Source organism: Ochlerotatus camptorhynchus, unplaced genomic scaffold (genome assembly GCF_037179485.1).
Source record: "Ochlerotatus camptorhynchus isolate MF236.1 unplaced genomic scaffold, CSIRO-AGI_Acam_v1.1 ptg000349l, whole genome shotgun sequence".
NCBI classification, from domain to species: domain Eukaryota; kingdom Metazoa; phylum Arthropoda; class Insecta; order Diptera; family Culicidae; genus Ochlerotatus; species Ochlerotatus camptorhynchus.
This window is the reverse complement of record NW_027040837.1, coordinates 493,236-508,309: the sequence shown is the minus strand read 5'-3', so window position 1 is coordinate 508,309 and position 15,074 is coordinate 493,236. Positions and strand designations below refer to the sequence as shown.

At 39.2% G+C, this 15,074-nt stretch overlaps 1 protein-coding gene across 1 annotated transcript; it reads left to right on the top strand.

Annotated features, from left to right (window-relative positions):
- The first annotated feature begins 271 nt into the window (after positions 1–271).
- Positions 272–11,069, top strand: LOC135709071 (sodium channel protein Nach-like). The gene is made up of 6 exons (XM_065231259.1): positions 272–702; positions 767–1,072; positions 1,250–1,476; positions 10,177–10,582; positions 10,749–10,855; positions 10,911–11,069. The coding sequence occupies exons 1-6, from the start codon at positions 272–274 to the stop codon at positions 11,057–11,059; spliced, it is 1,626 nt and encodes a 541-aa protein (XP_065087331.1). The 3' UTR covers positions 11,060–11,069.
- The last annotated feature ends 4,005 nt before the right edge of the window (positions 11,070–15,074 follow it).

The following is a 15,074-nucleotide window of genomic DNA, read 5'->3' as shown; positions in this document are numbered from 1 at the left end:
CACGTGGTATATGGATGTCCCCCTAGTATGTGGCCCCTGTAAAATCATCAATGTCAATGCCAAACAGAGTGACCTCCAAGTAGACGTATAATATTATTCCCAACCCAATACATGTTAAAACAACAGACACACAAATATTTGATGAGGTTCTCATGTCATAATCATTTAGTTAACTGGAATCATTAACAGTTTAACCATATACAGACGTATGCCAACGTTCCTTTCTATTCATCGTTTCGCCATTCAAGCATTCACTTGCCTCCGCGTCGCGATGAAATTCAAACAGCTCGGTAAAGGCGTAATTCGATCGCTCAATGAAAAACCCAACGAAAAATCTGTCGGAAAACCCGTTCAAAATGAACCAGCTGATCGTTTGACCATCCCCAGACCTGTATTTTTGCGCTGGTTCAAAAGCCAACTGAAGGAGCTGTGCCAAGCTACCGCTCTGCATGGGTACAGTCAAATTGTCCGCGAAGGCTACACTCCATTGGAACGTGCCATTTGGATTTTCTCGGTAAGCTCCGCTTTCATTACGGCTACCGTACTGCTCTGGATCTCGTGGACCTGGAATGCCGAAACTCCTACGGTTACTGTAATCGAAAGCACCAACTATGCCACCTGGAATGTCCCCTTTCCTGCTGTGACTATTTGCAATTTGAACAAAATTCACTACGGAAATGCATTGAAATGGGCCGAGAAGATGTAACTATAAATCGTTTGAATAGAAGTTGCAGTTTATATCACAAATCAGTTTTTGTTTGCATAGGATTCGCCCAGACAATCTCAGCGCAGAGCAATTGGTGCGGGATTTCCGACTTTTGCTGCACATAAATGGATTAGCAGAAAGCAAAACAAGCGAGTACAATGCATTGCACAATCTGATGTTGCTAAACAATCTGGAAGTTCCCCAACTGATGGGAGAGTTTGCCCCATCGTGTTCCTCTATGTTCGAGCGATGCATGTGGAAGGGAACCCAGTGGAGGTGCGATAACCTGTTTCAAATCGTCAATACCACAGAAGGACTATGCTGCTCGTTCAATTACTACGGGACGAGATCCAACAACTATTTGAAGTAAGTATCGATAGTAAGTAGTGTATGGGTAGGGAAACCCCTCCAATAAAGGAGCCATGCAATGCATCGTTTCTTCGCACGTTTGAAAAATTCTCTTCAATTTGGACTTATAAACATAAAGTATAAATATTACTAAATAATTTATAATTTAAATTTTGAAACTGCCACGCCCGAAAGGAAAATTTCAGCAAGCATTCCAACCGAGCCCAGACGAGTCACTGCCAGCGGTTACCAAACAGGTCTGTCATTGATTCTCAATCCAGATGTGGAAAATTATCACACCACCGACATTGCAACAACGGGATTTAAATTTCTAATCCACAATCCTTTCGACTATCCGGATGAGAACGCTGAGACGAAGATAGTCGGTTCCAATATGGAGGCTTTCATCTCAATCCTACCAAGTAGGTTGGCGTGTTTCAAATGGTCAACAATGTTGGCGTGTTCATTGTTTTTTACACAAATTGCTCTTTTGTTAATAACTTTTCACTCAGTTGGTGATACTTGGTTTAAACTTTGAGCAAATAATAGAGCAGGATCAGAGTTCACAGTAGACACAGTAGTTAAATCATTACATTTGAACGTCCTTTTGTCCATTTTGATATTGTTTCCATTCGACCTTTTGTCCATCTAATTTCAATTTGACCTTTTGTCCTTCAATCTTTTCGCCTACAACCATTTTACGTACCTATAGAGATTTTTACGCCTGGTTGTATTGGCACGCTGTGTGAAACTGTGGTAGTGAAAATCCGAGGAAAATACATAACAAATCACTGTCAAACTCATTTTGACAGATCGAATTACATACATTTTGAGGTTATCCCGAGGAAAATAATAAACAACTTTACTCGGCGATAGACCTCCGTTGGCGCACACAAATACACCTTTTAAACTGCAGGAGTGTGAGCAAGAGAGAAACAAATTAGTGGGAAAACAAACCATCCATTCATTCCTGTGTGCTGGACAGAGAAAGTCGATTAAACGTCAAAAAGGTCTCTATAGAGATTATTAACGTATAACGCACGCACACTAGTGGGTGCACCACCGTGTAAAGTTGTTTATTATTTTCCTCTGACTAACCTAAAAAATGTATGAAATTAGATCTGCCAAAATGAGTTTGACAGCGATGTGTTATGTATTTTCCTCGGATTTTCACTAACACGTTCTCACATATCGCACCAATACAACCGGACGTGAAAATCTCTACACGGCGAATGAGAACAACCCAAATTTGAGTTTAGTTCACTCATAATCGCCAAAAGTGCAGGAACTCAGCGATAAGTAAAATTTGTCCCATGGTTTCCTGTGGAAAACCTAAAAAATCTGCCGGAAAATGAGGAAATTGACGAAAATTTTATTCAGTCTCGGTGTAGTACCAATAGACTGAGTGCATCCAATCTTTACTTTTCTCAAATTCGGGAATTTTTCCCTGGAAAATCCTGGAAAAACCTGGGAAAACATGTGGAAAATTTACTCATCGCTGAGTTCCTGCACTTTTGGCGATTATGATTGAACTAAACTCAAATTTGGGTCGTTCTCATTCGCCGTGTATAATCCTCTCCACACGGCCAACCAGAACAACTCAGCGACTGAATTCAATCAATTCAATTGACTCAGAGCATTTTCTTTCCATACGAAATTTACTCATATTTGGAAAAACCTGCAGTTACTCATTACTGCAGGTTTTTCAAAATATGAGTAAATTTCGTATGGAAAAAAACTCTGAGTCAATTGAATTCAGTCGTTGAGTTGTTATGGTTGGCCGTGTTCGTATTGTTGTGATTTGTTTATGTGTTTTGTTATCAGAGAGAACTTCAAGATTAGGGCGTATTTGCTGTTGTAAACAAAGACGTCAATCGCCGATTTCTCGCGAATCAAAGCTCATTTTCAAAAACTAAGAACACAAACAGGTAGAGGAACGATTCTTTTATCATTTGGTATGGTTTGTTTGCGAGATTGAGCTTTTATTCGTTAGCAATCGGCCATTGACGTGTTTGTTTACAAAAGCAATTACGCCCAAATCTCAAAGTTCTCCGCTGTTAATCGTTACTATCAATCGATATAAAAATAAACAACAAAACGAAAACAAACCGTAAACAGGCACGGTAAGAATCAAATCCCCTTGTATGGGTAAAATTCCATTCATTTTCATTAAAAGTGGCTTTACTCATTAACGAGTAATTTATTTTAATAATTAAGAGTACACACTTAGAGATAACTACTTTTACACGAGACGTAATCCATATTGGGCATAAGTTATGGAACGTAAACAATCATTTCATGTACAATTAAGCGTTCAACCGAAACATAAGCAAGTCTACGAAGAGAAAGTTTTGTTTTTTTTTGTTTTTTTTATTAAAGAGACTTTTAGCCCTAGGCTGGTTCGTCTCTAAAACTTCAAGAGGGGAGGCTCTCAAAAAGGTAGGGGTGACAGTTCCAGATGGGAACTTTTTTTAAACGTATTTTACTAATAGCGAATTTGTTTATTGTCGGGGTTGGAACCAGTTCCAACCCAGTGTGAAACCGAACTTTTTTGTCAGTGCAAACCCCAACCTGAGATAGGTTTTAAAAACAAACGATCAAACTGACGTTTGTCAGAAAACAAACAGAGCTGATCTTGATACCAGCCGGCGCAGGTGGTGTAGTGGTAAGCGTGACTGCTTTCTAACACCCCAATGGGTCTGGGTTCAATCCCCAGCCGAGGTCGGTGGGATTTTTCGGAGGCATAAAAATCTCTGGTTACGTCTTCCTTCGGAAGGGAAGTAAAGCCGTTGGTTCCGGCCCATGTGTGTTGTGAATGGGTGCGAAGCTGCCTTCCTGCACATTCGGTTGCCGTCAATGGATGGCAATCGATGTCCGTCGGTGATTGGCACTAGATTGCGGAACAGAGACCGACGTTAAATAAAGAAAAAAAAAAAGATCTTGATACCCGATCCAGGTTGGAACTGAATAATAAACAAATTCGCTATAAGTAGGGTTAACTACCCCATTTTCGGCCTAATAAACACAACCCGCACTTAGTCTTTCTTAGTCTAGCGCAGTTTAGCACCAAACGGAATGTTATTATTACTGATGGATTCCAAATTTATTTACCTTTCCGTATGTACCGTAAGATTTGATAAAGAGAAACCAATCGTTGAGATATTGTCAAAAGTATAACACTGCTTCTTGACACCAAACTCGGCCTACGGATTCTAAACTCGGCCTAATGCATTGAAACGCAATTGAAACGCCAATGAATTCACTTCGACCTTTCGGATGAAGATAAAAATTGAGTCGCTTCTTTTGTTTTTGGGAATAATGGGTGCAAACCTTCATACCACGCGTTCTCATTGACTTCGTTCGGTAGTTTATTAACTAAAGCATCGTACCAAACGCATAATTTACTTGTTAACTCTGAAATCATGGATTTATTTGAAGTTTTCTGCTCGATAGGCCCAAAATGGGTGATTAGGCCGAAGTAGATCTCTACCCTATTTTTAAACAGAGTTTTGTTTTGTTCCTGCCTCGTTTCAGTTAAGGGGTTCCTGATTCCAGTGTGCCCGTTTACGTTGCGCTAGGTCTGGTGTAAATAGGGTTTGTGTTCGTTCGGGTCGTGGTGATATTTCCGGTCTTCGGGAATGTCGTAGCATGTTCTAGCTCCTGCATACTTTGGACAATGACATGAAGTGTTCCACAGTTTGCGGCGTGAGGCATAGATCGCATATCCTTCTAAAAGGCCCATCTCCCTTGTAGTTGTGGGATATATTTGTATGGCCAGTTCGAAGACGGGATATCACGACCTGCTCCCGGTGCAGTGATGGGTCGTCCCATCTAGTAATAGTATCTTTTAATTTTCTAATAGCTGGTGTTCTAGCTGCCATCCAGTCGCGGCTCCAGGAAAGCTTGATAATTTTGGGTACCCATTTTTTTTAGATCAGGTCCTGGGACCTCTCGCGTATATTTAGCCATGTGCCGACCCAAAGAGAACGTTTGATTGCATTGATTTTCTCGTTTCTTTCAACTGATTCTTATGTCAACAGGGCCGCTTACATGTTTTGGTCTCAGGAAACCGAAATTTACATTACTTTTTCTTAGTATGTAGCTGCTAAATTACTCATTACTGAGTAAAGCCACTTTTATTGGACATGGATTAAATTTTACTAATAAATTAAATGTTATTTTTGCTGTGTACTGTTTGTATTATCATACACGGTAAGAAAAAAGTACCCAAAAGTAAGTTCTTTTCACTCATCTCGGCACTATAGTGCAGGAACCCAAAAGTAGGTAAAACGGGTCATAGTAGTTTTCATTAACTTGTGTGCAATTCGTATGGAATTTTCCACTCGCGTTATACCCAAAAGTAAGTTAGTTGTACCCAAAAGTAGGTAAATATGATTATACTCAACGTTGGCTTCCCACACTTTACTACCCCTGCTGGGTGGTTTTGCTCCTCCGTTTTTGACAACATTAGAAGGAGAAAAGGAGACAAACTAGTCAATAGTAGGTAAAAGTGAACTGGCCGTTGGGTACTTTTTTCTTACCGTGTAGAGGTAACTCTAAGTCCAGGAGGTCCGGAAGATACGTGCTAAACTTTTTGGCTCAGTTACTATCTTCGGTCCCAAGCTAATCGATGCACCCCTCGAAACATAGGAAGATCCACGAACCCCTCATTTTATCTGTCAAACTTTCATTGCAAATCAAAACAAACATAGTGTAGTATTAGAATTTCGACTAGAATGGGGTACGTTAACCGATTTGCTTGGGACCAATAGGCTAGTCAAATAGTGAGCCAGTTTAAAATCGTTAGTTTGCACCAGTTGGTATTAGCATAGAGGTAACTCTAAGACTAGAAGCTCCCGAAATAACGTGCTCAACTTTTTGGCTCAGCTCTGGTACTATCTTCGGTCCCAAGCTAATCGATTCACCCCTCGAAACATAGGAAAAACCAATAACCCCTCATTTTATCTGTCAAACTTTCATAGCGAATCAAAACAAACATTGCGTAGTACTAGAATTTCGACTAGAATGGGATACGTTAATCGTTTGCTTGGGACCAATAGGCTAGTCAAGTAGTGAGCCAATTTAAAATTGTTAGTTTCGTATTGATTGTTGGCATTAGTGTTTGTAGAGTTATAATATAGCGTAGTGTTCATGTGATCCCACTTGGAGAACTCTATAGGGACCTAAAACCACAAACGAAGTGACAGACGACTAACTGGCGAAGAAATCCATTAAAATAATGTGGTTCACTGTAATAGAATTTTCTAAAAAGCTTGTGCTAGTATTTTTGTTTTGATTTAAACAAAGTTGATTATGTGTGCAATGATCCTTGACAGTGTGCAAAAAGTGTATGATTTTGTCATTTTTTTTTATGCATTTCAGTTTTGAATAGAGTGAAAGAGATAGAACCAAACATTATAGTACATTTAGTGTTGCCATGTGGTACAATCATCAATCAATTCGAAACTAACGATTTTAAATTGGCTCACTGCTTAAAATTATAGTACTATACAATGTTTGTTTTGATTTGCTATGAAAGTTTGAAAGATAAAATGAGGGGTTCATGGATTTTCTTATGTTTCGAAGGGTGCATCGATTAGTTTGGGACCGAAGAGAGTACTAGAGCTGCGCCAAAAAGTTGAGCACGTATCTTCGGGACCTTCTGGTCTTAGAGTTACCTCTATGGTACAATCCAGTAGTAGTGTTGCCAAAGTTTTCGAGCCGCTTCGTGCTCAAACTCTTTCCTATCTGGGACGTGACTTCACGATCGAGCTCTTTTCTTAATGTTTTTGATTAATGCCATTCGAAAATGTGTGCGTAGTGTTTGTCGGAGTTGACCCATTGACCAGGATTGAAGAAATTTTTTAACTTTAATTTGGATTCGATTCGGAGCTTCTACTGCAATTTAGCACGTTGTATATCATTTCAGCTATACAATAAAACCAACCATTAACAAACAACAGTATCCAGCACTTAAAACACATAGTGTTCTTAATTTTTCAACTTTACTATAGCAAATATAAACAGCTAACAACGCCATTTACGTCAGCATTCCTTCAGAATCACTGCTAGTAAGATTGCTGAGATCTCTCTGTTTTTTTTTTGCACGATTGCTTCTGTCAAATCGACCATCAGCAACCAGGGCGTGATGTGCTACCAAATCGGCCTACTGAAAATCCATCAATGAGATGGAAATTTGTAAGGCTCAGTGAATTTGTCATCTCTTTCGTTCTCCCGCTATTTAAACGGTTGAAGGAGTGTGACGTCAAAATCCGTCATTAATTTCAGCCAGATAACGAAAGAGATGATAAATTTACTGGGTCTCAATTTGGGAATTTGGTAACAAACATAAACAAACCATCGTTTCTTACGGTTTTGTTGTCGTTTGGAACCAGTTATGCGAGGTAGGCGACGATTGTTAGTATTTGACAGTCACCTCCAAAGATAGTTTCATTAACTTCTGTACCATGGGGTAGGTCACTCCGCACACCAATCTTGGGTCATCTTTTTTTGTCAGTTTGCCGCAGGTGTGCCGATTGTGCCGGTCATAGAGCAAGCTGCGATTGTTTGTAAAATACCCATCCCGGCAACCCGGTATTTCTGACACCTTGAATGTTTTGGTTTAAAATCGCAAGGATAAATCGGATTAAGGATGACGCGGGAAGTGCCTGGTGTTGGTGTTTTATGTTCATAGGATGATAAAAGTCCTGCGTTTTAGTCTTCTATAATGCCCTCAAAGGCAGACCAGAAACCTAGCCTTGCGTGATGTGGAAAGCATCGGTCTATCAGTGGCCGGAAAGAGTTGGAACCGGTGGGGAGCATTGTTGGAAACTGACTAAAGACGATGATGAATGGACTTCTTCACATTGTTTTGTGTGATTTGCAGCATTATTTGGATTAATGGTACCTGATTAACTGGTTCTTTCTCTTAATCCCACTCTAGAACCTCCATTTCGTTTTTAGATAATTTTTATAAGTGAACTGCTGATCTGAGTTCCTCTGGTATATTAAATTTGAGGATGTTCCTGAATATACAGTCAAACAGTACGTAATGATGTTAACAACTTCAATGACAGTTGTCCAGTAGTGCTCCCATTTTAATTACAGCAACCCAATGCCTACGAGATTGTGCCGATGGTGTGCCGATGGATGTGCCCAAGTTGTTTCGAATCTAATTTCGGCACAATGTGCTGAGTGACTTACCCCTTGTTCTGTACACACTTAATCTAGCTCGGTAAAATCTCCAAAAGCCGATTACCTCGGCATTTACTTTTGCTGATATCTCTTCAAAATATCTGTTTGTTAACTGATATCTTAGCAAAATGTTATTTGTAAGCTGAGTCTCGGCAAATGTTTACTGAATCTCAGCCAACTATATAGCAGAACTGCTCGGCTGTTGGAATCTCGGCAAAAAATTTAAGTGTGTAAGAAATTCGAAAACTTGGAAATTTCAGAAAAGTCCAGCAAACTTCAGTGAACTTACGGAAACTCCATAAATATTTTGGAAACTTCACAAGTCCAAAGAATTTCAGGGAAATTTTATGGTTTTCAGGACAGTTGCATCTGTTTCAGGAGAATTTATAGAACTTTAGGAATTAATTAATTAATTTAGCTTTATTTAGGAGGCTTTCAGCCTTAGGCTGGTTCGCCTCCAAACTTTAGGAAGCTCCGAGAACATCAGAACAGATCAATTAATGTCAAGGAAATTGCAGAAGTTTTAAAGGAGGTCCGAGAAACTCAGGCAATTTCCGAAAACTTCAGCAATGTTCTGAGGAGCTCATGTAAATTTAGAAAACGTAAGGGCGCTCTGGCTTCCGACTTTCTCCAGAAGTTTCTTTCAATCTATCTTAGGAAGTTCCTGTCAGCGTCTCCAGGAATTTCAATTGGGTTCTTTAATTTTGAAAAATATATTGGTTTTTATATATCATCTGAAAGAGCTTCGTTTTCTGAGCACAGCGATATTTTTTTCGAACCCACACACTTTCATCTCGATTTTTAAACCAAGATTTAAAGCAAAATAATAACTTCACTGTTTGACACTAAACTGACAAAATGACAGCTCGCTCCCATACAAAGTGACACCGAGGGGCGCTAAAAAGGTGATTTTTGCAAATGTAATCGTTCTTATTTTAAATAGTTCCAGTGTACCAAAATTGATAAAATTTTGGGTTTGGGTTCCATTTTCAATGCAGATTACGAATATGCATTTACCTCAATACCCTTACACGCTAACTTGAAAGTACTCATTAATGAGTAAAAAAAGACCCATTTTGAAGAAAAGTGGCTTAACTCATTAATGATTAAACAATTTTACCCATTAATGAGTATCTGTTACCCATTAATGATTAACAATTACTCATTAATGGGTAACAGATACTCATTAATGGGTAAAAAATTTACTCATTTAATGAGTTAAGCCACTTTTCTTCAAAATGGGTCTTTTTCAACCATTAATGGGTACTTTCAAGTTAGCGTGTAAAGAACCCAATTAAACTTCTCCCAGAAGTTTCTTTCGTCTTCTTCTTGAAGTTTGTCCATAAGCTATAGTTTTTTCGACTTCTATTGGAAGGTTTTTCCGAGCTTCTTCTGGCTTTCCCTGGATATGGCTTCTTATGGAATTTACTTCTAATTTCCGAAACGTTTCCCTTGTTTTGGAAGTTCCCCGGACGTTTTTCAGACTTTTCTTAGCACTTTCCTCAAACTTCGTCTATGAGAGCTTCGTTCTTCTTTTTCTGGACGTTTTTTCAGCATCCTTCAGAAGCAAATTCAAACATTCCCCGGAGTTTTCTTCCGGAGTCATCCGAAAATAGTTTAAAAGTTAAAATTTTCACTCTTAAAAACGGCGAAGATATAAAATGAATTGAAATAGTAAATACCGATAAATACCGATTTTTTTAAACCTTCGATACCGACGAGGATACGAGGAGGATACCGATAAGCTTTAAAACAATCTGGCAACGCTGTTGTCAAGTCCCGTCCCAGTATTCTCTCAGTTCCTTCAATAAAATCCATGTTTCGTCAAGTGAGTGCAGAGTTATTGGCAAATGAGCAAGTTATGCGAAAACTTGTGCAACTGGGTTTGTAATGGGTATGAGTTTTAAAAATCCGATACTTAATTTCAGGGGAAACCTACACCACGGAGGATGCCTTCACCTTAAATCCCGTCGATCGAAACTGCTACGCATACAACGAGATACGAATGAACACAATGCAACGGTATTCATTCGTCAATTGTATGGTCGAATGTCGTACGGAGCACATTTACAAAATGTGCCAATGCGTCCCGTACAACCTTCCAAACAATGGTACCTATCGCAATTGTGAGATGATCGATATGCCGTGTCTATTGGACTATCATGAACTGTACAGCACTGCCATTCCGGTAATGAACCTATCGGTGACGAAGGTGATGGAAAAGGTTCCTATGGTATGTGACTGTCTGCCAAGTTGTGAAATGGTGCAGTATCCAGTAGAAATGAGCTACGGTTTTTTGAATCGGGAGTATTCCTACAATTCGTTGGCATTTTTGTAAGTCGACTGGAGGAAGACATGAGGTCTGTTCCCGTACTTACTGTTTTGCTGTTGCTGTAAGTTACTGCAATTTTCTGTAAGAAAATAATATGGTTACAGAAAAGCAAGTACGGGAACAGACCTATTGAGACGATTGATTTTAGAAGTTTGAAATTCATTACAGCAAGGATATCGAACTCGTCAACCAGACTGCAGTGCATATCTACTTTAACGATTTGGTGTCAACTCGTTTCCGAAAGGATATCTATCAGAACTGGCTCGGAGTGTTGGGTATGCTGCGTAGCAAATATGACTTGATAATTAAACTTGATTGCAATTCTTTTAGCATCATTCGGTGGAATACTTGGGCTGTTTCTTGGCTTTAGCATTATCACGGCGTTCGAAGTCGTCTACTTCTTTAGCATCAGAGTGCTGTTCGATGTTTTTGCCAAGCCGAATGAGCAGCAGGACGAGGAGGAGGGCGAAAGAGATTGATGGAAACGCGACGGCAGAGCATAACGAAAGGCGTTTCTCAAGTCAATGAAAGCTGGAATTAATCAAAAGCGTTAGATTTAAGATGTGTGATGTTCAAATAATAACACTAGTCGGCAAAACTGAAACTTTTTTTTTGCACTCATCGACCAGATGAATTGAATTTAATAGATTCTGTCTCACTGGATCGTAATTCCTATGCACTCCGAATTTTTGTAACACGTACAGTTTTTGAGAAAACCGGGATTAAATTCACAAGTGTTCGTATATTCATGGATATTTAGTTTGCCTGTTCGGTCAAGTTGTATTTCGTTTCTGCCCTTTGAAAGTTAGGCTTGTTTTTAAGAGAATGGACTTTGCTGAATCCACACGTTGTAACCATTCTGTTACAAAGCTTAACCAAATTTTAAATTTGCACCATGTGATCGAGCATTCAAGTAATTCTATATAACACTTGCAGTGAAACGAACTGTACAGCATGCTTGGCATGCACAGTTGTACACACCAACTACTCATTTGTTAATAACTTTTCACTCAGTTGTTGAAATTTTGTTTTCTTTAAAGTAATTGATAGATTAGCATCATAGTTAACTATAGATATCCAAAGAGTAGGTCAATCTTATTATTTGAATCAACACCAATGAATGTTTACACTTAAAATCCGAGATGTGCATCGAGCATTTCTCACTTCACTTTTGCAACGCAAAATCAAATACAGTTTATTGCTAGAATTAAAATCTCCTTGTTTTTACGTATCTATAACAAGCTTAAACTCTATTCTATCGACTTCTTCAAACAGAACTATGTTTTGTCAACTCTGTGCAAAGTTATTAGCAAATGAGCATTTCGTGAGCAAAACTGTGTATGCCAAGCATGCTGGACAGACGATACGACCATGCTTAACGGCCGATTTTTGAATAAGGCGTGCATGGCCGCGGCGAAATGGTGACACGGAGTCATGGGGGATGAGCTTAAGGGTTCTGCGATGCTTAAGGAACGGCCATCGTGCACTTCACCTCAGGCAAGCGTGTAGACCAGAAGTGTATGTGGAGTGCAGGGTTGCTTCCACTCACTAGCTATAAAAAAGGTTTTTTTTTTTTTAATTATGGAATCATTGGGACGGTACTAATGGATAATTTTGGTCACTATTGCAAATTTAGTCGATTGCTGAATTTTTGTATGGGCTCAAATTAGGGGCATTAAGGCCGACATTACATCCATTTCCCCTATTTACGAAACGATCGTAAGAGAATATACGAAAAAAACATTTTCTGTGCGTAAAGAACAAGTAAAGGAGAATTTCCCTTCCCGGTTCGACAGAGGGCGGCCTTGCCGTTGTTGACCGGCAGTGGTCCGGATCTATGTTCGCACTGCGGTACGTGCGGACGTTGATAATGTCGGAGAAGAATTTCCCGTCGATTAGAACGTGTTTCTGTGTGTTGGTCAGGTGATCTCCAGGTGAATTTGTGGATATCCTTGCGGGTGAAAAAGGTACTTCAAACTACCATACACCGAGAGGCTGCAAAGTTCACGCATCGTTGGCCGTTGTCGTTCATACGGCATGCAGGCTGTTTGGTCTATACATTGCCTCCCGTTCTACCTGAGCGTTCATGTCGCCGATGACGATTTTGACGTACCGTTGCGAACAGCCGTCGTACATCTGCTCCAGCTGCGCATAGAACGCTTTTTTTCTCGTCGTCGGGTCTAAAGTTTTAAATTAGGGTAACTGATGATGGTTGGACCTATTCAGGCCGGTTTCACACAACGTCAACATTCATGTCGTATTTGTTTTATGAATTCAACATATAATTATAAAAAATGCGTGATTAGGGGAAAGATCTACCTTTCTTGTTTCTAATAATAACATAAAAAGTTAAATATTCTGAACAAATGATTTTATAAAGGTTTTTATTCAGCAAAAAATTATGATGTTGGTTGGACCTATACTGATCTTGATTGGACCTAAAAAATTATGATGGTTGGACCTATTTTTGCAAATGCTAGTTTAGCCCATATTTGTTCAAAAACTTTGATTAGAGCTTATTGATATCATGAAAAACCCCTTTTTATACAGTTTTTATGAATTTGCTATTTAAAAAAATCAAGAAATTTTAATTTAACTTCGTTTTTAAAAAAGTTCACTTTCCACGCATTAGCTATTCATCATGGCTCATGTGTGTGTGTGTGTGTGTGTGTGTGTGTGTACAATCTAACCCCCACTGTCCGGCAGTGTTATTATGGAAGAAAACTGCTTTTTATTACCCTTCAATTAAAGCAGGTTTAGTCCGGGAGTTAGAAGGTTTTAGCTCTATTGCAGCTCCAGTGACCCATTTCAGAATACCTGGTAATTCACGACCACTCCGAGGTCACTTTTACTTACAATAAGCCCCGCATGTTCACTCTACCTTTATCAAATGGATAATGGTATCATAAACACACTTCCAGATTCAAAAAATATTATTCCCAAATCTGGCACGTATATAGTTTTGACATTTGTTCAACTGTATTAAATCGATATAAAAGGACATTTCTTACCAATTTTGTTTCGAATACCTCTTGATTCATCTGCTGGCAGCACTTACTGGCCCTTACCGGCGACCAACTCGTCTGCCCGCAAAAGCAACAACGCCTAAATCTCAAAGCTCTCCGGACGTCCTTTCGAAAATGCAATCGAGATATGTATAAGAACAATCTTCAACTGGAACGTACTCACCAAATCAATACATCCGGGAGCACATTCCCGATGCTTATTTTTCTCTCGCATGCCCGTCGTCGTCGAACGGCAAAAAAAAAGGAACTCGGTGAGCAATTTTGTGATACGGAATTTTCACTGAACATAAACCGCGAATTTACGAATTTCACCACTCCCAACTGCGAAACACGTTTAGAAGCACTTTTGGTACACTTTCGATCAATTTCTTTCGAAAACACAATAAAAGTTGCAAGCAGCGAGCCAACATCAACACCGATTGTGCCGAACTCTTTCACGCACCTTGCAGCGCGTAAATAAACTGAAATTAAAAATTATCACTCGCGATGCCACTAATTTCTGGTCCGGGAGAAAATCAAATAACGCAGATTGCGACATCACTCTTCTGATGTTTGCAAACATGTTGAATCACGTTTTCTTTCTCTATTCTAAAACTTCCCGGAAAGCGAGAAAACTACCAATCACACACGTATAAACGTCCGGGAGGCAGAGCGCCAGCGCTAATCCGGCAAATGCAGCCGAAAACTATGAACGCGAACGCACGCACAAAACAGAGAACAAACAACCATACCCAAAGGCGTTCGAAACTGCAATCTCAATTGGCAAATCAAAGTTGGCACTCGTGGAGAATAGAAGAACTATGAGAGTGATGATGGTTTCAAAATTTTACACGGTGAGGTATACGAATGCAATCTTAAAAAGCTTTTATTTTGCAAATGGAACATTTTATTTAAATCTGGTTGATGCTATGTTAGTAGAAAACTTAAGGACTACACAATAGACAAATAATACAGAAAAATTAATTTAATTTCAGATTTTTAGGTGTACACATAGATTTGAGCTTTTCTACCACTGTAGCAGCAACCAGAATAAAATAAAATGTTCCATTTGCAAAATAAAAGCATTTTAAGATTGCATTCGTATACTTCCCCGTGGAAAATTTTGAAACCATCATCACTGTTATAGTTCTTCTATTCTCCACGAGTGCCAACTTTGATTTGCCAATTGCCATATTATTCACAGATATGACAAAACATGCAAGCTACATTGTGACAGATTTTAACTTGAAAAAATTATCAATAAATTTACTATGATTTTTCAAACATTTACATGAAAATTGCACTTCGTAGCTTTGACTGACATTTTCTCAATACCTACTTTTTCCATATGGGACTGATATGTGATTATAGGCAGTATACAAGTGTTACTAGGTGTTACTGTACAAATAAGGCTCATGCTCATAGTTGGTGATACAAGTGTATCCGCGGCATTGCAGCCTTCATCCTCACTCAGATTCACACGGCCAAT

Bases quoted from the DNA above. Each gene is read 5' to 3' on its own strand.
- LOC135709071 (XM_065231259.1), top strand. From the start codon at position 272: ATGAAATTCAAACAGCTCGGTAAAGGCGTAATTCGATCGCTCAATGAA. The intron at 1,073-1,249 runs GTAAGTATCGAT...CACGCCCGAAAG, and splicing joins AGATCCAACAACTATTTGAA to GAAAATTTCAGCAAGCATTC. The intron at 10,856-10,910 runs GTATGCTGCGTA...CAATTCTTTTAG, and splicing joins GAACTGGCTCGGAGTGTTGG to CATCATTCGGTGGAATACTT.